General features: G+C 38.1%; 1 protein-coding gene across 1 annotated transcript in view; it reads right to left on the bottom strand.

The window, feature by feature from the left end:
• TRPC7 (transient receptor potential cation channel subfamily C member 7) overlaps positions 1 to 24,347 on the bottom strand; it is a 156,780-nt gene that overhangs the window by 91,234 nt on the left and 41,199 nt on the right. The window contains exon 3 of the mRNA XM_070735860.1: positions 9,219 to 9,401. Coding sequence (XP_070591961.1) covers positions 9,219 to 9,401 — 183 coding nt within the window. The remainder of the gene's footprint in view (positions 1 to 9,218; positions 9,402 to 24,347) is intronic.

Genomic DNA, 24,347 nt, shown 5'->3' with positions numbered 1-24,347 from the left:
AAAATGCAGTATGTACTGCATAAGTGTGTAGTAGTAAAAATTTTGGCAGCCCATCACTGCATGCAATGATGATAAATGAGAAGACTCCATGTGAACAATTCAGCTATTCAAGTGGTTTTTTCCACTTTCCAGCAGATGAAATAACATCATCCTTAAAAAAAGAAAGAGCTTGGACACATCCAGGCGAAACCCTTAGATCAGTGATGGTGAACCTCTTTTTGCTTGGGTGCCAAAAGGGCACCATGTGTGCACGATAGCACATGTGTGCGTGCCCACACCCATAATGCAATGTCTCACACATGCGTCCCCAAGCTGCCCCCCTTCTCATTCATGCAGATCTCACTGAAGCCTCTGAATATCTGGTAGCCCCGTAGGGAACTTTTTTCGCCATCCATAGGCTCCAGAAGCTTTTCTGAAGCCTGGGAAGGGTGAAAAGGGCTTCCCTCCTGTTGTACATACTCCTGGTCAGTTGGAGGATGATGAAGATATTGAGGACTCTGATTCAGATGGTGTTTATGAATTAATGGGGGGCGTGGGGTTACAGGTAGTAGAACAGGTGGGAGGCCAGCCACAGGATGGGGCTATGAGTTCAAGATCTAGCAAGGGAGAATCAGATGCTCCCTGGGTTAACACTAAATTCAGAAGGGCCCAAAAACGTAGAGAACAGAGGTCTGGAAGAAGATATTAAGGAGAGGAATGGGTTAAATACTGTAGTGATGTATTCGGCATGTCAGGGGGTCAGTGGGGAAGAAGGGTGGAGTTTCAACGTTGCCGATGAGAAAAATGGATGTTTTTCTTGCCGCTCCCAAGTAAGCAAAAGTATTCTGTGTGATTAACAGTCATGGCTGCTGTTTTTAGAGATCATGCATTTAGGAAAATAAATCTTGTTAAATGGAGAAGGAGAAGGAATGTGAGAAATGCGGTCAAGGGAGATAACGGACCAACAGATATGTGGGTGTATGAAATGTGTTTGAATTCCAGAAGAGCAGAGAAATAAATGGAGTTTCTTTATTCATGATATAATGCATTCCATTACCCTGGGGGGGGAATTATTGACCCCCTTGGAGAGGGTCCGCAACTTGGGCGTCCTCCTCGATCCACAGCTCACATTAGAGAACCATCTTTCAGCTGTGGCGAGGGGGGCGTTTGCCCAGGTTCACCTGGTGCACCAGTTGCGGCCCTATCTGGACCGGGACTCATTACTCACAGTCACTCATGCCCTCATCACCTCGAGGTTCGACTACTGTAATGCTCTCTACATGGGGCTACCTCTGAAAAGTGTTTGGAAACTTCAGATCGTGCAGAATGCAGGTATGCCCATGTTTCACCAACACTCCGCAGTCTGCATTGGTTGCCGATCAACTTCCGGTCACAATTCAAAGTGTTGGTTATGACCTTTAAAGCCCTTCATGGCACTGGACCAGAATATCTCCGAGACCGCCTGCTGCCGCACGAATCCCAGCGACAAATTAGGTCCCACAGAGTGGGCCTTCTCCGGGTCCCGTCAACTAAACAATGTCGGTTGGCGGGCCCCAGGGGAAGAGCCTTCTCTGTGGCGGCCCCAGCCCTCTGGAATCAACTCCCTCCGGAGATTAGAACTGCCCCTACTCTCCTTGCCTTTCGTAAACTCCTTAAGACCCACCTCTGTCATCAGGCATGGGGGAACTGAAACATCTCCCCCGGGCAGATACAATTTATGAATGGTATGTTTGTATGTATGTGTGTTTAGAATATGGGGTCTTTTAAATATTTTTAAACAGTAATTTAGATTTGTTGTAGATTGTTTTTTCAGTTGTTGTGAGCCGCCCCGAGTCTGCGGAGAGGGGCGGCATACAAATCTAAATAATAAATAATAATAAATAAATAAATTTAATAAGAGTTATTTGTAATTGCTAAATTTCTACCAGAAACCAGAACCCCCCCTGCCTCCGGAAATCAGCTGGCCAGTTTGTACATGTGTCCTGGAGCTGACATAGGGAAATGCCTTGCATGCCCTTCGATATGACTCCATGTTCCAACTGTGGCATGCATGCCATAGGTTCGTTAACACAGCCTTAGATCATGTGAAGCCTAGCCAGAAATGCATGGTATTACAATATAAAGTGGTGGCATATGGCTGCCAGAAGATGAATGTTATCCTTATGGGCATATCAAGTAAAACATCTTTTTCTAAGTTTCATTCAGTATTAACAGCTTCTGAAAAGCAAAACAAGTACAGATGGTCAATTTTCTGAAGGATTGCATTCACTAGCAGCCCGTCTTTAATGAAAATCCTGATAAACTCCCATTGAGGCAAATAAACTGCAAGAACACGAATAAAGTCCAATTCACCTTTTTCTCTAAATAGGGAGATATCCACAAAGTGCTCCATATTCAAGAAACCACTTCACCAGTTTTAAGCAGGAGGTAAAAAAGCAGGTTGATTAAATCAGTAAAAGTAGCAACTATTGTTGCAAACAGCTCATCTGTCTCTTAGCTCATTAAAACCTTCTAGAGATTATTCTTTTGTTGCTATAATGATTATTTCAGCATAGATGGAGGCTTTTTAAAAACGTAATTCCAAAATTGCATGATTAGGACACATGAATGGATTATGGAAAACTAGCTTGTTGGCATGTATCAGTGGGAGGTCTGATAGATACGAAGGACAAATGTATGTTTAAAAGGAGCAAAACATTGATGTGCTGCCATGACCATCATCCTGTGGTTTGTTTGTTTGTTTGTTTTTAAATCCCCCTCACTCTCCGACACTGCTTCTGACATTCCTGGTTTCCCCGCCTTCTTTATCTTCAGATCTTCAGCTTACAAACCCTGGAATGAATTCTGTAGGATACTTTTGACACTAACCTTTTGGACTTCAACCAATCTGCTCTTCTGGGCTATATTTAAGCCACAAAAATAAGTTACAGAGAAGAGATTCTTCTTTGCTGATCTTTCTCTCCCTAATTTACACTCCTTCTCTTTTAGAATAGGGGTGTCAAATGGCAACATGATGCCGTGAATTTGACACCCATGTTCTAGAATATAGAACCCAGAAATAGAATAACAGAGTTTGAAGAGATCTTGGAGGTCTTCTAGTCCAATCCCTTGCTCAAGCAGGAGACCCTATACAATTTCAGGGGGAAAAAAAGGTTGTCTAGTCTCTTTTTGAAATCCTCCACTGATGGAGCACCCACAGCTTCTGAAGACAAGCCATTCTATTCAGACAGTATCATCTGATTTACAGCAAGATAAAACTTTTGAAAATTTGTTCATTGCCACTCAATCTAGAGTAGGACATGTGGGAACTCAGCAGTTGCTGTTTGTAGACCATGAACATTGATATAGTGCAATGTGTGAAGCCAAACATTGTTTCACGGGATGGCAGATAATTTAGCAGGGGGTTGGACTAGAAGATCTCCAAGGTCCCTTCCAACTCTTTTATTTCTAGTGGGTTTTTTTAATGACAGCATGGAACAATGAGCAAAATTACAGCCTATGCTTTGCTGTTGATCTTACTGTTCTTATTTCTGTTGTAGCCCGAGGAATCTTTTTGATGTATAATTCTATTCTGTCCATAGATTTTTTTCCCCTTCCATTATATTTCTCACAAGTAATTTTTCACCACCCACTTTCAAAGTCCTATGTATTAAAAGGAATAAATGAATTAAATGAATTAGAATGTAGACAGGTAGAAAATGGATAGTATAATGTGGTTTAGATGTATCATTTTAATCTTAGTCCTCAAATTATACAGAAATGACCTTTGACCCAGCCTGAAACATATTGATAAGAAACATATAGATTGCCAGAAGCTGGAAAGGAATATTTTGATTTATTTTTCACCACTTGGAAAGTTTACCAAGTAATCCAGAAGCTTACTATTTTCATGAACATGGATTCAATAGAAAATGAAATACTTCTCCATGGTGCTTTTATTCATATTGTTCACCACAATGAACAATATCAGTCTCAGAATCTTAGCCTGTTGAGCCACCATCATTTTAAGTCTCCTCTTGCATGTGAAAAAGTATTAGGAGACAGTTCTAATCTTATTATAATGCAGACGACAGCATGGATAATGTGGGCAGAATATTAAAGTTAGGCTTCTAATTTGTGTTTTTTCTATGATAGCCTTCCAATGAGCTTTTAAAGAAGCTAGTTTTGATGTCTAATAAGAAGTAGCAATCCCAGGTGTTTTTAAGTAGCAATGATAATTCAGGCAAAAATGTTGGGGAGGGAGTTTTAATAACAGTAACTTACCATTCAGCAATATGCAAATAAAACTGTCTCACCCATTCAACTCTGTACATTGCATGGTTGTGTTCCAGATATAACAAGTGGCATGCATAGCTCATGTTTTCTATATGAATCTATTTTATTCTCTGCACTGAATAAAGTTCTGAATGCATTAGCTTTAGCCCAGCCAACAAAATAGAAGTGCACAAACTGTATGAAAATTCCCTGTGCCAGTGATGGCGAACCTATGGCATCAGTGGCATGCGGAGCCATATCTGAAGGCACACAAGGCGTTGCTCTATGTCATCTCCAATGCGCATGTGTGCATTGTCCAGCTTGTTGCCGGCCTTCTTTTTGGCCATTTTTGCTCTTCCCAGACTTCAGGAAAGCCTCCTGAATCCTGTGGACAGCAAAAAAATGGCCCAATGGGGCAATCGGAAGTCAAACTTCCAGTTGGCCCATTGCACCATGTTTTGCCATTCCCAGCTTCAGAAAAGCCTCCTGAACCCTAGGGATGGCAAAAAAAAATGGCCCAAGAGGTCTACTGGAAATACGGAAGCTTCAGTGAGGCCTGGGTGTATCCACGGGGGGAAGCTGTGTGTGTGTGTGGATGGGGGGTTGAGTGCATATGCAGGGGAAGGGCACTGCATTACGGGTGTGGGCATGCACACACACACTATTGCATACACACGTACCCTTTTGACACCCGAGCCAAAAATGGTTCGCCATCATTGCCGTATGCTAACTGAATGATCATCAGGAAAAGCTTTATAATTGTACTGCAAATTCTCAACTTACAATGTGGTAAGTTAGCAACCATTCAGAGTTATGACCACAAACCCACTTATGACCATTTCCTCATAAGCTGCTTATGATTCTTTTTCAAAGTTATGACTGCTGTACATACACTGCCTCGCAATCACGTGCTTATATCTGGGAGGCTTGATCTGTGGCTCGCCTTTATGCTTATTTGCACAGTCATTTGCACCCACAGTCACACAACTGCAATTTGCAACATTTTTTGCTGATTTCTGGCATTCACTTCTGGTTTCAAACAAAAAACGCCCATTGGGGAAAATTAATTCTCTTAATGACTGCAATGTTTGCTTAATGACTGCTGATACTAATGTTGAAAAATTGGATCTGGTCATGTGACGCCTTGATTTACAATCGCTTGATTTATAACTGAAATTCCAAGCTCCATTGCAGTCATAAGTCAAAGGCAACCTGCAATTTTGGTAGCAGGTTGGAATAGCATATGAGAACTAAATCTGCATTCAATATTCTGAAAGGAGCCTGGTGGACACCACATAAGGATTTATGAATCTACCAGAGGCTCTGAAACTGCAAGCTACCATACTTCCTTAAACAAAAGCTGACCCAGGAGGACCACAAATACTTCACTTTAATTGGAAATGCTAAAGTAAAGTTTGGTATTTAATGCAGGGGGCTTGATTACCAAGCTACAATTCTCTTTGCAAAAAAAAAAAAAATTACACTGGGATGTTAGTGAAATAACTACAGTTAGAAATCAGGAATATAATTCTGCTGCCTGGCCTATTTTAAAACATTGCCGTTGGATCTATCTGGGGTCTCCAAAGGATAATTAAAATGAAGGAGCTTGCAGTGCAAGAGTTGGAATGAATTGCTTTGATAATTGGAAGAGAAAGTCTGGGCACCACTGCTAAGGCAGCAATAAGCAGGTGGAGAGAGTTAGAAGGAAAGGAGGGAACAGCTGTTAACTATAAAATTGGAAGCACTCTCCGAGTGTGCTTCCAGTAAACCAATATCCATAATCATTGTACATTGTACAAATAATTAATCAGAAGAAAGAAAACAAGCTCAGAAGAAAGAAGTGATAAATTTACAAATCATGTAGCCATGATTAATCTGTTTAAAATGCTCTGACAAGCTTTTCCTACTTTGAAGCAATCAATTTATTATTTTCCTCTGCTTAGTTATTTCAATTTGCAGCCTCTTCTTCTTGGATTCAGTTTGCTCTGTGGGAGCCCACAGGTCTACTAGCTGTTGCAGAACCTTGCAATGTAAAGAATAAGTTGCAATCATACCCTTAACTCCCCTCAACAGTCCACTAAAGATACTTGGCATGGTGAAAAATGCAGGATTCTATTTATAAGAAGATTTACCATAATGAACAATAATCACTAACTGGCTAACCATTAAACTTTAAGAAATATGCCATGCAATTTATTTAGAGCAGGACTATCAAACTCACAGCCTGTGGGCAGATGTGTCATGCACTGACCACACCCATGTCCCGTTTAGCAATGGGGAAAAAAGTTATGATATATCCCATGAGTCTGCCATAATGCCATGAGTTTGACACACCTGGTTTAGAGCTATCAGATTTTGGTTGCATAAATCCCACCGACCTTTTGTAACAGCATAAAAATGCCATTTTCTGTTGGCTTTGGTAGCCCTATTGTTTTGCCAGAAAAAGCAGTTCCATATTGTCAGGTTTGAGATCATGATGTAGGAGGAGAAATGTTTATATTTTTAGTCTCCAAGCTGGTTTCTTGTTCAAGTCACTTCCAAATGCTATTTATTGCCAAACAAAGAACTAAATATAAATAGCAATAGCTCTTAGACTTATATACCACTTCACAATGCATTACAGCACTCTCTAGGTAGTTTACAGATTCAGCATATTGTCCCCAATAATCTGAGTCCTCATTTTACCCATCTCAGAAGGATGGAAGGCTAAATCAACCTTGAACCTGGTGAGATTTGAACTGCCAAATTGCAGAAAGCCAGGGGTCAGCAGAAGTAGCCTGCAGTACTGTATTCTAACCACTGTGCCACCGTGGCTCTTGTATACTATTTTCCCCTGAGCTCTCTCCCTAACTCTGACTATAGAACACCTGTTTTTGCTTTAAAAAGGCCATAAACAGCCTAAGGCCAAACCGTGGTTTATGAACCACAATAGATTTCACACAGTAGGTAACCTAAAGCCCCATTATAGTCATCTATGATATGGAAAACCTCATTGAGCTCGACCTAATTATTGAATGTAATATTATTATTGTCATCTTTTCCCTTCTTTCCTATCATCATTTTCCAGCAGAGGAAATTATTTGCCACAGCTTGACTTAAATTAGAAAGGGATTTGCATTTCCAACAGTTTATGGACTAAAGCATAGGTATGTGGACTAAAAGTTCAGACTTTTGTTCTTTCTTTCTAGTCCATAATTTTGTTACATTTAGAAGCCACATTGAAAAACAAATCACCTAGACAAATTCCTTTTGTGTCCAATCATAATTGGCCAATAAAGTATTCTATTCTATTCTATTCCTAATGATTAGGAACTATAATAGTGAGGACACCTAGCTCCCATAAGCATCACCACTCCATTCATAATCTCCAGCATTTTCCCCCAATTAGAGACTATTCAGCCCAAGGTAAATCTCTGAATTTCTATTCTATTTAGTCATAAAACCATTTAGGATTATTTCTGTCCTCATTTGTTTTCCTTTTAAAGTTTTCGCTATGAAAATCCCCAATTAATTATACATTTTAAAATATTGAAATCCACAGTTCAAAAATCATTTAATAGAATAGAATAGAATTTTATTGGCTAAGTGTGATTGGACACACAAGGAATTTGTCTTTGGTGCATATCCACTCAGGGTACATTAAAAAAAAAGATATATTTGTCAAGAATCGTGAGGTACAACACTTAATGATACTCCAATCCAATCATGTTTTTTTTTTTTTAAGCAGAAAAGAAAAGGCACAGAATATTCTGGCACAGAATATTCTGGAAATGAAAAGGAAAAAGCTGGTATAGATAAATTTGCACATTAATCCAGGACCAGGAGATATGGATTTGGTCAACATTTATCAGAAATGAGAAAGACAATGATAGCTAGCTTATTTGGCCATAGTTGATGAAGTGGGGGAAGGCTCTCCAGCTTTCCTGTTCTAATGAATATTTTCAATGATGGTGTTATAGTTTTCTGTTTGAGTCTCTGAAGAGCTATTCTGAGCCTGTCTATTTTAATCAAGATCCACTGCTTTTGTGCTGCACTGGGCCCTAGAGACTTATTTATGAGATGAGATAGACAAAGACTGTGTTCTTCCTTTATATAGAGGTATACTTGTTGATGTGTGATGGCAGAAAATAAAAGAAAGACACACTCTAATATAAAAATACCAAAAACCACCTCTCTATTTCAGAGCCTAAATATCATCAAAGAAAAAAGTAGAACGTAAACTTCTATAATAAACAAAGTTGGTTTTAAAAAAATCCCTCTGGGCAATGTCAACCCATCCCAGCAATTTCCAAATGGGTTTGATTACAACTTCTATTATCCTGAACAGTTATTAGTCAAACTTATTTGGAGATTTCAGGCTGTAGGCTACTGATTAGCATTACTTCCAATTGAAGTAGTTTTTGAATATATGCTATTCTCTTCTAGGTCTTTAACATACAGACAGGAATAATATTTTTCCCAGCAAATGTAAAGTCATACTGTATTAGAATACTATCAATATTTTTTTCCACACAGTAAACAACTCTATTTTACAGCTCAGCGCTGTTTTCTTTTCAGTCTAAGTTGAATGGATTACTGGAGCTTAATAGAAATTCACAAGAATCACCAGGAGTTCTATAAAAACGCTTCACAGATTTATCTATAGATTCTTTCTTGCCTTATCAACTAAGCCTTATTTCAAGAAAAGTCTAGGGAGAGTTTGTAAAATGCATCTATTCCTAAAATGTCATGCTGATTCAGTCCTTTAGGACTTGAGTCACTGAACTATTTTCAAAGTAGGTTCCACAGTTAAGCATCACCATCTTTCACTACAACCCACAGTCTCTTCCTGTCTTGCTATTGCTGCCATCCTTCACCCTTACTCTCTTTAAGCTCTATGAGTTTTGTCTACATGCAAGCTTTTGAGCAGGTGATCCACGAAGAAATCCAATTTTTTAAATCTGACTCTCAACATGCAACAAGGAAACAGGCAAGAGAGTACTCACCTTTTTGACTTCATATTTAATGGATAGCTTGATTCTGCTCAAACTTGGACGGGGATGTTCAGGCCATGTTTCTACACTCGCGTCACCATTCAGAATAGCCTCCACTTCTTCTGTGTCTCTGCAGAGATCCAGGACGCCCACAACAAAGTCCTTGCATTGCATAGATAACTTTCTATAATCATTCTAGTAAAACAGAGACAAACAGTGTTTTAACAATTGCAGCATGAAACTGGCTTCTTTACAATGGCTACAAACTTGAAGGCTGTGATAGACTTGTGTGTAAGCATGTGTTGTACTGAGTGCAATGGGCAAATCCCTCCGCTGCAGTCCCTAAGCTTCTACTGCAGACTAGAAGACATTTGGAGGGATTCCAGAACTACAGGAAACTGCAGACAAATGCAGTGGGCAATTATAAACCTTTCCTGCATAAACCAAGAGTGTTGGATACAACCTTTGGAGGTTTGAAAGCTTTGAAAATGCATGATACCTATGTTTCTCTATGCTTTCTCTACACACTCCCACCACCACAAGCAGATACCAAAACCTTAATGACAAACAGAACTTTATATAACTTTTTCCACTCCTGAAACTTCAAGCTGAAAAAATATGTATGCCACCCCGAGTCTGCGGAGAGGGGCGGCATACAAATCTAATAAATTATTATTATTATTATTATTATTATTATTATTGTTATTATTATCATTTCATCTTTTGACTTGTTCCTGTCAAATATGCTGTTACCCTGCCATGAAAAATAAAATATGAAAAGTTCGTATCAGAGTTCATTAAAATGAAATAAAAAACCAATCTGTACCAATATATTTTTTTAAATGCTCTTGTATATTAACATCTTAGATCAGTGATGGTGAACCTTTTTTCCCTCGGATACTGCATGCATGCCCATACTCATAATTCAATGCCCCCCCCCATGCATCCACCTCTCGGCGCATGGACATGTGACATCCCTGCACTGCCCCCCGGAGGCATTGTGGAGACCAGAAACAACCTGTTTCCCAACTTCCGGTGGGCCTTGTAGGCCCATTTTTCACTATCCCCAGACTCCAGAGGCTTCCCTGGAGCCTGGGATACACTATCCCCTGTTGCCCAGAAGCCCTCTGGAGGCGAGAAATTGCACGTTTTCTCAGTTCAGGTGATTCAAGTAGGCCTGTTTTTCACCCTCCCCAGGCTCCAAAGACTTCCCTGGAGCCTCGGGGGGGGGGTGAAAACGGCCTTCCATGTCTCCCCTGAGGCCTTCTGGAGGCCTTCTGGAGGCTGGAAACAGTCATTTCCTGACTTCCAGTGGGACCAGTAGAGTCGTTTTTCACCCTCCCCAGGCTCCTCTACTGCCTCTCTGGAGGCCCTCCAGAGGTTGAAACTGCTCTCCCAGAGCCTCCATGTGAGCCAAAAATTAGTTGGCTGGCACGCACATGTATGCTGGAGCTGAGCTAGGGCAACTTCTTGCATGCCAGAAGATATGGCTCTGCATGCCACCTGTAGCATGTATGCCACAGGTTTCGCCATCATAGTCTTAGATGGGAAATAATGGAATGATGTATTAAAATGTTTTTTGTGGAGAAAAGCCTTCTATGAATATTAGGGAAAATATCAACTAAGGCATCATTTTCCAGACATAGCAAATTTTAGCAAATATTCCAAGGATAACTATGTTGTAATCCAGTGATGTGAAATTCTAAAGCCTGGTAAGGATGCTTGGAATTTTATTTGCAATTTATGTAAACAATTCCTGAAGTTTAAAGTCACTACTTAAAGTGATTGCCTTCACGAACCCTTGCATGACTTTATCTTTCTTTTTAATCTCACCATATTATGTATTGGGATTATTAAAGAAAAAAGTTGTATCCAATAGACAAACAGTTCAATTTTTTAAAGTCGCTGCTTTATTGTAAAAGAAGGTAATGGATGCAAAAATGAAACAGCTCTCCCAGTTATGATGGCTATATTCAGTTATTCAGAAGAAAAACACACAGTTCTTATGGGGATTATCCCACAAAGAAGAATAGAGAGTATAATGGAAATCAAAGAATGGATACATAGGGATATCAGCATTTGGGCAATGCAGCGAGCACTTTGAAGGGAAGGGAAGCTTTATCAAAAGAAAAGATGAAATAAAGCAAAAAACGAGAAAAGCATATTTGCAGAATTTTCATTATCACAGTAGCAAGACAGTGTGCAATGAATTTCAAAATCCTTACAAAATCCTAGGACCAAATCAAATGCAATATCTGAACAGGTTTTTAAAACTAATGGCATGAGGTTTTGATGTAGGGAACAGTGAGTTTAGCCTCTTTTATTTGTACTGTAAAAACTTCCTTTATATCAATCTTTTTTTTTTCTCCTGTGAATACAAGACGGTTAGAACCCATAGAGTCAGTCTTCTCCAGGTCCCGTCAGCCAAGCAATGCCACATGGTAGGGCTGAGGGGAAGGGCCTTCTCTGTAGCAGCTCCAGTCCTGTAGAACCAACTCCCATCGGAGATTCACACTGCCTTCACTCACAAGGCCTTTCGAAAGGTTTTAAAAACACAGCTTTGCCGGCAGGCCTGGGACCATTGAATGCTGACATTCTGCTCTGGCTGGCAGTATGATTGTGACTGGGATGAGTTAGGATGAATGAGTTTAAATGTTGTTATTTTAAGATATATTTTTGTATTTATTTTATCTTGTAAGCCACCCTGAGTTCCCTGGAGAAAAATGGCCTAGAAATTAGATAGATAGATAGATAGATAGGTAGGTAGGTAGGTAGGTAGGTAGGTAGATAGGTAGGTAGGTAGGTAGTTGGTAGGTAGGTAGGTAGGGAGAGAGAAAGAGAGAGAGAGAGAGATTCAGAAACACTTGGGGGGGAGGTGCCTCTCTTCTTAACAACTGCTCTCTTCTAAAATACAACAAAGATATTTCCATAAGACTCAGAAACTGGTTGACTTGCAGGATATAAAATAAATCTAAATTACTTATACTGTTAAACTGTGCACCCTCTACTTTGGCTTTACTTACCTCAGGAGATGGGTGGTTAAGAAATATGAAATATCAATCAATCAATCAATCAATCAATCAGTAGTGTATTAACATCTTGTCAACTAGCAGTTTGAAAGCATGCAAATAGATAAATAGGTACAACTTGGGTGGAAAAGCATAACAGGGACAGGAAAGGAGTCCCCTCAGGTGTACCATGGACAATGGTGGTGTCATCAGCTAATCCTTTCAATCCAGAAGTAGTAATAATAATAATAATAATAATAATAATAATAATAATAATAATAATAATAATAATTTATTAGATTGGTATGATGCCCCTCTCCACAGACTCGGAGTATCACATATGTGATAGTAATAGAAATTTTTAATTGGTGATACACTGGTGGTTTAAAAAAATAATTTTAATTTTAAATAATTTCTTCCTGATAAGCAGAAAACAGCTTGGGGAAAAAAACAATACCACGACCAAGGACCCATCCAGAAAGAAACCACACCCTAACCAAGAGTGGCTGGGTAACCCACCATAGTTAAACACACAGCAAAGTTCACTCCTCCATGCACTAAATATATTACTTAACCTGATAATGAAATGCTTGCAGTACAGTATACAAGATCAGAAAAACACTAAGAGACCAATAACTTTTAAAATATTTTAAAAGTCCTGCTGGACTATGGTTTGGGCATTCTAATTATCTTCTTTCAGCCCTTCCACTTGTAGTTTAGGAACAAAGTAGAGGGAAAGAGTTCTGTCTGAGATTTATTTTTGGCCGCAGCCAAAAAATCTATCTATCTATCTATCTATCTATCTATCTATCTATCTATCTATCTATCTATCTATCTATCTATCTATCTATTTATTTATTCGGATTTGTGTGCCATCCAGCTCCCAAGGGACTTGATAAATTCTCATTGATTTTCAAGACTGAGTCTGTGCTTTAAAGCTGATAAATATATCATAGCCTCAAAAAAGAAAAAAGGTCCCAATTTATTCCCTGTCCTATATAAAATAGACCTAATTGCTTGCTGACACTGGAATTATCTATTTATCTATCTTTCATTCCAAATATCCACTAAGCGGGGTGAAATCCAGCAAATTCCGAAATGTTATTTTCAGTTATTTTCTGGAGGTTCTAGTGGACATTTTGAATAGTTCGGAGAACCAGCAAATATCACCTCTAGAGGGCTCCAAAGTAGGGTGGGAATGGAGATTTTGCAGTATCCTTCCCCCTGCCATGCCGACCAAGCCACACCACACAGAACTGGTTGTAAAAAAATGCCATACCATAGCAATCTTTGTAATATTTACATAAGGCCATTCTCAAGTGGGACAAAAATGTCAAGCTGGCAATCATGATAATGGGATCAATGTCTCATTTCTTTGGCATGAATTGTATGCATACCAGATGTGATTTCAGAAGGGGGGGTTAATTGCACATTTGCAGTTACTGTCTTGAGTATTTCTAACCGCCTCCACCACCATAGATTCAAATTGTTAAGTTTGAGATCAATTTTTATACCCGCATTTTCATTCATTAAAAATCTATTGGGCTTCAAAATGCGTGAAACTACGGTGTCAGCCTTCTAATTCAGATCCAATAAAGAGAGAGTGAGAAACAAGAAAGCAAATTATTTGACACAGACCCAGAGAAAACGGGCCTTAGTTCCAGTGCCAGTTTTCAAAGAACTGCACACTTCAAATACCTCGAGTGCTTATAAATATTTACCAAACAACCCTAAGAAAAATGTGCATAATATGCATTTCGCTAAATTGGATTTCCTTCTACTTATTTATTGTTTCTGCGGGCTCCCATATGTTTGGAAAGCAATCAAATGCTGACTGTGCCTAGTGGAAAATGCAAGAGAGAAGAAACACATCAGCCAAGAAAGTCAAATTAGAATAACACTGATCCTTTTTGTAATATTAATGTACACTCTGTCTTACATGTAATACAATATTTCTTACATAAGGATCTTTAATTGTGGTTTGATTTTGAAATACCGATTCATTTCTTTTATGTTTAATCATTATTAGATGGCTCTTCTGAATTATCCAAAGCTGTTTTCATTTTTTTTAAAAAAATACCATCCATTTAAATAATGAACACACAGTTTGCAGGGCATCATGGAGCAATGTATTTAAGCAGCTTTTTAAGGAGAGGGGCGTGGGCAAACACCACGGTGACATGGATTTCCCCGTGCTCCACGGAAAATCCTGATACCTACGCCGCTTGGGGGAACCTGGTTTGTTCAGAACTAGGTCAGAACCACCCTGGAGGGGGAGACACTGTTAGATTTCCTGGGAGGGGTGGAACAAAAGGACAGGAAATTTGGAAAGCAGCTATCTAGCCAAGTGGGAACCATAGAGAAAATAAAAAGGAAAGTGGAATTGAAAGCCATGCCCATTTCTTGGCCACTGAGAACTTTGCCAAATTCATGGTGGCTATTTAAAAACTTTGAAAAGTAAATGAAATAAGGATACTTTTTGGACAGAATTGATTTAAATACATATAAACATTAGAATATAGAAACAAATTTACCATGCCACTGGTTCGCTTCCTCCTGTGCACATGGCTGCACATGTGCCTGCACACTGCCAAAAAATAAGCAAAAAAACCCCAGCAGAAAACAAGTTGGTGGTGCATACACAGTGCAAAAAACTCAGCTGTGCATGCACAGAGGCAAAACCTAGCATTTTTTTTAAAGTTTCAAACCTCCTGCCCCCCCCCCCCCTCCAAATGGCAGTGTCCATGGACCGGCACCGACAGAACTGCTCTGTGGCATCACCACCAGTTTACTACCAGTTCTATAAAACTGGTGTGAACCGGGAAGAAACCACCTCTAGATGATAATGATAATGTAGGGATCTGGCATGCAGGCATGCCCAAGGCACAATGGAAATACAGGAAACTATCTTGCCCTGGAACTGTGAGAGTTCATTCTCTTGTGACATGACTTGCCGAGTCCTTTAGGCTCATCTGTTGCTCCTTGGAGAGGTAAACCTTTCATACTACAATGTCCATTACTGCTCCTAAATGGAGCAAACGTTTCATTCGTGACAAAGATGTGTTGAAGGGGTTCCACAAATTAGCATGGCTACTTCCTTTGGGTGACCCAAAGATGTATTGTTGAAAGGCAACTGGACTTTCTTGGTTTTCCCTTGAAGTCATTTTGCTTCTCATCCAAGAAGCTTCTTCTGTTCTGCTTTTGGAAAAAGCACCTCTGCAACAATCTTGATCTGCATGACTGAGAAACTCTATAGACATTTAGAAAAGCAGTTTGGAATGAATTCCCCTGGGTGATATAGTAATTATAATTTTATCTGAGGCAGAAAATGAAAGACGATGTTCTGTCATCCTCAACTTTTTATTTATATATGGCAAATGATCCATAAGTAATCCAATGTTAGATTTATTGTTTCTTCAGGCTATGGCCAGATTCAGCTTGGAGATTCAATTAGAAACTGGTTTGAAACATATCCACATGAAAGTTTTGAATAAATTAAAAAGTTGTACTGAATCATCCAATGACTAGGATGTAACAGAATCAATTACTAAAGATCTAGGAGACTTTTGTGCATGCACAACACCATCTTTTCTAAATTAATGGAAAATTGAATCAGCTTACTTTTCCAAATTGTTTTTGAATCATGAAATTAGATTATATCAATGTTCTGAACTGAAAAACTGAATTGAATTAATGCTGATTGCATAACCTTAATATTTCTAATAAGAATAATGAGAACATTTATTGCATTCAGGATTCATTCTGAATATTTCCTGTCTTTCTCAGGGTTTTCACTTGGCCAGGAATTTTCTTTTTCACACATATATGACTTTGTTTCATTTTAAATATTCCAGAATTCAGTAGCCTGAATCTTAGAGAACTCTCCCAAGATACTTTGTATTTCATTCTTCTAATTATATTGCAAGGAATAGAAAGGAGAACAAAATGTCTCACTACTTACCAGAGCTTACAAAACTTTTGCCAGACCCATCCTCGAATACAGCTCATCTGTTTGGAACCCATATCACATCTCAGACATTAACACCCTTGAAAATGTCCAAAGATACTTCACCAGAAGAGCCCTTCACTCCTCCACTCGAAATAGAATATCCTATGAGACTAGACTTTGAATCCTGGGCCTAGAAAGCTTAGAACTAAAATGCCTTAAACATGATCTAAGTACTGCCCAAAAGATCATATGCTGCAACGTCCTGCCTGTCAGTGACTACTTCAGCTTCAACCACAACAACACAAGAGCACACAACAGATTTAAACTTAATATTAACCGCTCCAAACTTGACTGTAAAAAATATGACTTCAGTAACCGAGTTGTCGAAGCATGGAACTTATTACTGGATTCCATAGTGTCATCCCCAAACCCTCAACACTTTACCCTTAGATTATCTACGATTGACCTATTCAGATTCCTAAGAGGTCAGTAAGGGGCGAGTACAAGTGAACTAGAGTGTCTTCCGTCCCCTGTCCTATTGCTCTCCTATATCTCCTATACCTTTCTTCTATTCCTACATCTCTTCTTCTATTCTTTCGTTGATATGTTCTATTACTATATCTTCTTTTCTATTATTTCTTAGATATATTTTACTATGAGTATCTCCTCTATAACCTTCATCATGTATTTTACTATGTGTATACCCACTAAAACCCTCATTGTGTATTGGACAAACTCAATCAATAAAAATAAAATAAATAAAATTTCTGCCTTAAATCTGATAAATAAAGAGTGATGCCTAAATAAAGCTTGGATCCCCTCTCAAATTACACAACTGGACGTGCCCCCGCATGAGATTTGTCTTCTGCACAGATGCAACAAGCCAAATCTCACACAAGGACATGCGCGAGAGCAATATTTCAGCTATTTTTGCCAATGTTTTGTTTCTGCACATGCATAGAAGCAAAAATATAGACAAAAATAGCCAAAATTTCCCTCACGTGCATCCTTGCACGAGGTTTGGTGTGCTACACATGCACAGAAGCCAAATCTTGTGCGGATAGGGATGCATGTGACCAAAGGCCGAAGGGGGTGCGTGCAACTGAAGGCCCACGATGAGTGGCCCTTCACTGCTTGTTTCTTGGGAAATCTATGTTATCAGGGGAAAAAAGAGAAGATCATGACCTGAAGAAAGTAGATAGATTATAGTAGAAATGGCTGCACTCTTGGAACACCTGAAGGACCAGTTTAATCCTCCAGATAGTTCTGAGAAAAGTCTATGTAGTTCTTATGAGACAACATTAATTTTATACTTAGTCAATTAGTTGAACATGAGTCAGTAAGCGTAAATATTAAGTTATGGATTGAGTGGGAGAAGGAGATTCACATCCATTTTCAACCACATTAGGCTGGATAACAATTTCCCAGCATTTTGTAGAATTGTTGTTATAAAGATAAAATTAGAAGAACATTATATACTATTTTAAAAATCTGGAAGGAAAGGAAGATAAACTATCAATAAAACAAATAAACAAGCTTAAACATGTTTGTGTGCTAATTTGTATCAAGCAGTCACTTAGATGGAGTAATATTCCTCCTTTGCCTTAGTTTTTAAGAAGCAAAGGTGGGATAAAAACATTACAAGTAAATGAAAAAATTGTCTTCAGAAAATGCTGAAATATATAAGTGGGTAAGTTCTTCTAGGTTGAAGACCAGTCACTGATGAACAAATTTAACATTTTCCTCTTTCCTATTTCCATCCTTCATTTGCATTTTAATAATATTCCTCAATATGTTGTGGTTGTGGCTGGCAATTCTTAAGTACATGAATATCTCTGTTTCTACATTCTTCAGCAGATCTAACTGAAGTATATGAATGCTGGCAAAGATTTGGCAGAAAAGAGCTATGCAACCAGACGTGTGTAGTCTATGAGCCTTGAATCAGAAACAGCTCCGGTCCAAATTTTGTATGACCCTCATCCTAACTTCAGAAGTCCTTTGATAGAATGGAGATCATGCCCCTGAAAAGAAATTCCATTCTGTTTTCACTTATGGTTATATGTGTTAATAGAAAAGAGAACAGAATACCAGAAGGAGATGTCTGAATGAAAGAAAAAGAAGTAGAATGCTAGAAAAAGAAAGAAAAATATGGAGTTTGAAAAAGAGGTAGAATGCAGTGTAAACCGTTCTGGATTCTTAACAGGTTATTCCTGCCAGGACGTGGATAAAAGAAAATGAAATTTTCTATTTTGTTTTGTTTATTTTAGTATATGTTGGGAGTAATCATATATAAAGCAAAAATAAGCACTAAAGTTTATTAATTCTGTGAGAGACTTCCATGCATTAAACCTCCCCTGTTTTAAAAATATATTAAATAGCCTCCACCTCGATTTAAAGTTTTATAATTATTAATTCTGTGAGAGACTTCCATGCATTAAACCTCCCCTGTTTTAAAAATATATTAAATAGCCTCCACCTCGATTTAAAGTTTTATAAAGCAATTTTACCAGGAAAATGTACTTCTTGATGGCTCTGGTTTTCACACCATTCTAATCTCACTTGGCTTTCAACTACACATCACAACTAATCCACAATGCTTTGATTCTCAGGTTAATTAAAATGTTTTTTCTTCCTGACTGATATCTCCAAGCATATATGTAGGTTTATAATAAAGCACCTATCCTGGTAGATAAATGGGTCTCTTAATAGAGGAACACAATACTAGAGTTAAATGCAGATCTGATCATTCATTGAAAGTTGTCTCATTTATTATCCATCCATATATTTATCTACCCATATACACGTATGTGAGAACCACTTTAGTGGGAGGATGTGGGCGCTTCAGTTATGGAGGAAAGAGGATTAAGAGCACCATTATTTAGACATTTGGATTTCTAGATTCAGACCTTCATTTCTTCCATAAAGTCAGTATTATGAAATGAGCCATGGCTACAATTATATATATTTTTTCTAACCTGGAATCAATCTACCTGTATGGCCTTAGAGTAGATAAAAGTGACATCCCTGGCATTTGGAAGCATTTGCAATGTTTTCCCAAATCATACATGTTTCCTATTTTCCCAGCAACAAGTGTTCAAAGCTGTCAATTATTATTGAATCACATAGAGGTCAGTTTAATTGAAAACAGGTCCTTGGATTATCTATATACATAGAGCTGCACCACAATATTTATTTATTTATTTAATTTATTTATTTATTTATTATTTAGATTTGTATGCCGCCCCTCTCCGAGGACTCTTTATGCCTGTCATTCAATTGTAGAACCTGTAATATCTCATGGCTTAGTAATAATAATACAATTTTCATTAACAGTATAGAAATTTCACCCCTAGAAATCTCAGGGGAAAAATAATCAGTGGGAATCCTAGTACTCTCGTTGTTGTTTTTTACTTTTTTTTTCAATCAAGCAAAATAAATACAGTGGTCCCTCGATTTTCGCGGGTTCGAACTTCGCGAAACGGCTATACCACGGTTTTTCAAAAATATTAATTAAAAAATACTTTGTGGGTTTTTTCCCTATACCACGGTTTTTCCCGCCCGATGACGTCATACGTCATCGCCAAACTTTCGTCCACCTTTAATAAATATTTTTTTTAATAAACTTTAATAAATAAACATGGTGAGTAATAATCTAAATGGTTGCTAAGGGAATGAGAAATTGCAGTTTAGGGGTTTAAAGTGCTAAGGGAAGGCTTGTGATACTGTTCATAGCCAAAAATAGTGTATTTACTTCCGCATCTCTACTTCGCGGAAATTCGACTTTCGCGGGCGGTCTCGGAACGCATCCCCTGCGAAAATCGAGGGAACACTGTATTTCGAGTTAAATGCTCTGCCAGTCCAAGTCATGAACTCAACCAACACCTCTGTTTTTGAGTCAACACTTTTAAATATTTTGCTAAATAATACAGACATTGATTTTCCCTCTGTCATTGAGTGAAAGGATCATCTGAAGGGGATCATTTTATGCCTCAGTGCTCAACTGAGGATATTCTTCTGGTGCACATTTGAAAGTAAAGTTGAAAAGTTGAATAACAGCTGAACATATCCATGGAGAGACTGCTTTTCTCTCATGTGCATCAAGTATTTCATAGCTGTCTATAACTGATATATATTTGAAATACAAATATATTTCATTTAACTATAAGAACTGGTTTGGGGGCAGGGATCATATATATTTCTTACATCAAGGGAAATTTGGAGGGGGGAAATGTTGCAGGTGAGATTGGATGGAGTCATATTAGACAACATTTCTTAAAAGCAATAGTAGGGAGCAACATACCTGACCAGAACAAGAATAGATATCTGAATGTTGTCATAGGCATTTACAGTATTTTAGCTGCTGATTGCTAAGAAGGCAATCCAGCACTATTCCTTAAGAACTGACAAAAAAGGAAGCTTTAGAATCCTGCAAAGCTGAACCCTGGAGAGCTCTTTCCAAAAATGCAATACCAATCAATAAGTCTGTATTTAAACCTATTGACATTGTTTAGTGAATAGTCTGAAAAATTTTCCAAGGGGAAAAAAGCAAGCTGGCTTGCAAGAAAAGAGATATCCTTCATTTTTGACAGAGTAATTGCTTACTGTTGTTTATGTTGAACATCCTTTTCTGAAAGATAGCGTCTCTGAGCCAAAATGCAGCAATGCCATGTATTTAGTCATTCTGTCTGGAAAGTAGTTTAAGCATTAAGTATAATGTACTCCATTCATCATTTAGATCTATAGGTTTGTGCAATCGTAATAAAGGCGGGAAAATGAATGAATGAATAAATCAATCAATCAATCAAATCAATCAATGAACAACTATGCATGCTGGAATGTCTCAGATATTTTTGTAATCTGAGAAAGATAATATAGGAAGGGAGAGAGGAGTGGAGGGAATTCAGTACAGTATCTGATCGAATTCTAAAGTTTTCTTTAAGGGTCATCAGAGAGGGGTGGCATACAAATCAAATTTATTATTATTATTATTATTATTATTATTATCATCATCATCATCATCATCATCGTTTTTTTATTTTACAAACCATTTGTAATTTTTCTGTATTACATAATTAATTTAAAAGAACTTATAAGCTACAGTATATCAAGTAGAGGAATTAAGATAAACAAGCATTGATTTCCAAAAGGGAGAAGCCAATTTACATACTATTTCAATCTATATACAGTAGGCATTTAGAAGAAATTGCTACTTTACTAAATTAAATCCCAAACTATTTAATTAGAAATGAAATAACTCTCAATAGCAGGAACATTTGTGTCTTGTATTCTTATTCAGCCAATTTTTACTTTTTGAGGCTTACCTAGCAATGAAGAAACACACAACTTAGCAAAGTACTTTTATCCATTTAGACTTAAAGTAGCATCTCTTGTATTTTTGTTTTTTCTTTTTTTGTTCTGATTGTGATGACATTTGGCAAGAATTGGATAGTAATCCATATGGGGTTCATGCGCAAAAGCTCAGGAGTCCTTGTGCACTTTTTCTTTCATATACTGTATCACGCCTGGACAAATTAGCATAGGGAAACTATCAAGGGAATTGCTTTAATCTGAAAAGAAAACAATTTATTGAATGACTGTAAATTACTGAGAAAGATGAGAAGGAGTTTGGAATATCACAATTAAACAGTGAGTAAACTCCTGAATTTCCTGACTTTTTAACATTAGAATTTAAAAAAATATATTTCGCTTTTGTTTGATGATACTTGGCTAGTAACTTTCCAAACAGGAAAGTTGTTTCCACCATTAAAGCTACTATTCTAAATAGTTTTTCATTAAACTCTCCACACAGTATTATGACCTTTCCCATGGAATGAAGCTCAAAATTAACCCATTAATTTGCAGTACTTGTGACACCATTCTTATAAGATGCTTTACTTTTATTGCTTATTAAGAAATAGGGTGGGAAAACTTCTTTACTTTTACATTCTAAATCTTAGACAGTAGGGGTTTGCACTATCCACATTGGAGAAATGGATGGTGAAGATGATAGAACTTGCAGAGATAGCTAAATTAACTTGTGTGTGTGTGTGTGTGTGGGTGTGGGTGTGTGTGTGGATGTGTGTGTGTGGGGGTGTGTGTGTGAATCTACAGTTATGGTTAACTGGAAAATGCTTATATACTTTTTATATAAAACAGAAAAACGTTCACTTATGATATGTGGTTTTGATTATCAGAAAAAAAAAACCTGGATAATAGAAGAAAGTGAGCCTTTTATGTGTAATCACAGAGCAACAGATATTTTTGTAATTATATTTGCTACAAAGGAAATTGGGAACTTCTATTTTTTTTATTCTTTCTACTCCCCCGACTTCCATATACATATTGTTTTCTTTAATTGCATGGCATTTTTACTATGCACTTTTATTACGAATGTTTTGCCTATGGTGGCCAATATCTAGTACAGTGGTACCTCATGATACGAACTTAATTGGTTCCAGGAAGAGGTTCGTAAGGTGAAAAGTTCGTAAGACAAAACAATGTTTCCCATAGGAATCAATGTAAAAGCAAATAATGTGTGCAAATCCTTCAGGAAAATCCCAAACTTTAGAAGGGAGGCGAACAGAGGGCAGGGAGGAGCAGCTAAAGGGGGCAGGTGGAAGAAGCAAGGCTAGGCTAAAGGGTGAGTGGGAAGGAAGAAAGGCAAGGGGGGCGCCCCTCCCTTTTCTTTCTTCAAAAGACACCGTTTCAGTGCCTGTGCAAGCACGCTGTTCTCCTACTTTTTAAAATGCAAACTCTTTCCCCCTCCAAGCCGCCCCTCCCTTTTCTTTCTTCAAAAAAAGGGGGGAAAAGAAACCCCTTCATCCCAGCAGCAGCGGCTTGGGTTCATAAGGTGAAAATAGTTCGTAAGAAGAGGCAAAAAATCTTAAACACCGGGTTCGTATATCGAAAAGTTCATTAGAAGAGGCGTTCGTAAGATGAAGTGCCACTGTAAATGTTAATTGAGAATGATTAATGCTGTTCAGCAATAGTACTTATATACTGCTTCATAATGCTTTACAGCCAGTGAAGGGCTACCAAAAATTTTACTACCACACTGTGACCGTGGCTTATGCAGGACGCCCTGCATTTTCTTTCAACATATTTCAATGCAAATTAGGTGCTCTGGGGTGGAGCTCCATTTTCTTTACCCCACTGCATCCCCACCCACTGTCCGGGCAGTAGCCCATCCCTGTTTTCAGCCTCTCTAAGCAGTTTACAGAATCAGCATATTTTCCCCAACAATTTGGATCCTCATTTTATCTACCTCAGAAATGGAAGGCTGAGTCAACCTTGAGACAAGTGAGATTCGATCTGTCAAATTCCTGGCAGCCAGTGATCAGCAGAAGTAGCCTGCAGTAATGCACTCTAACCACTGCATCACCGTGGCTCTTGTTTAATGCTTTGAATAATGCTGTGATCGTCCAAAATAATTCATTTTAATCTTGATTAATGTTCAGAGCTCCTTTGGATTCATCTTGATCCCTGTGAATTTCATGGACAAATTCAACCCACTTTCTTGGGAACAGTATGAAGTGATTTGCCATTCCCTTCTTCCATATTTTTCCCATCTTCCCAGTCCAAATTACACTATAGTGTTACCTGACACTCCCCCCCCCATTAAAGTACTAACCAGGACTGACTCTGCTTAATGTCTGAGCCCAGACAGGTTCAGCTAGATGGTGTTCCAGATGTGTATTACTTTAAAATGGGAGTTGGACAACTTGTGACTCAAGATGCTTATGTCACTTTCCACCTAATTGTACACTACTCACAGCCAGAGATTTTTTTCAAAAAAGAAGAAAAAGACATATCAAAGAATTACATGCTTCATTCACTTTTGTGTCTGCCTCTATTTGTCCCCTTCTATTCACATTGATTTTCCCAAGAACTTCTTTTGATCCCTGGCAAGCATTTGATATGATCCAAATGAGACCCTTATACACTGAAACAACATTCATACTTTCTGTAAACATGTTTTGTTTTGTTGCAAAAATTTCCCTCTGTCAACATATGCAGTTTTTGTCTATTAAAAGCAGAGCCTTTTTAATGATTGGGCAATAGTAGTCCCCAAGTCATATTCAATCAAAGTCAACCAAGACTTTATCTAAATCCACATAGAAGCTAATTTTAATTAAACACTGACATATCATTGCAAATTACATTTAGAAAGTAACAATAAATGCA

The sequence above is a fragment of the Erythrolamprus reginae genome, chromosome 2 (assembly GCF_031021105.1).
Source record: "Erythrolamprus reginae isolate rEryReg1 chromosome 2, rEryReg1.hap1, whole genome shotgun sequence".
Lineage (NCBI taxonomy): Eukaryota > Metazoa > Chordata > Lepidosauria > Squamata > Dipsadidae > Erythrolamprus > Erythrolamprus reginae.
This window is presented reverse-complemented; position numbering and strand designations above follow the sequence as displayed.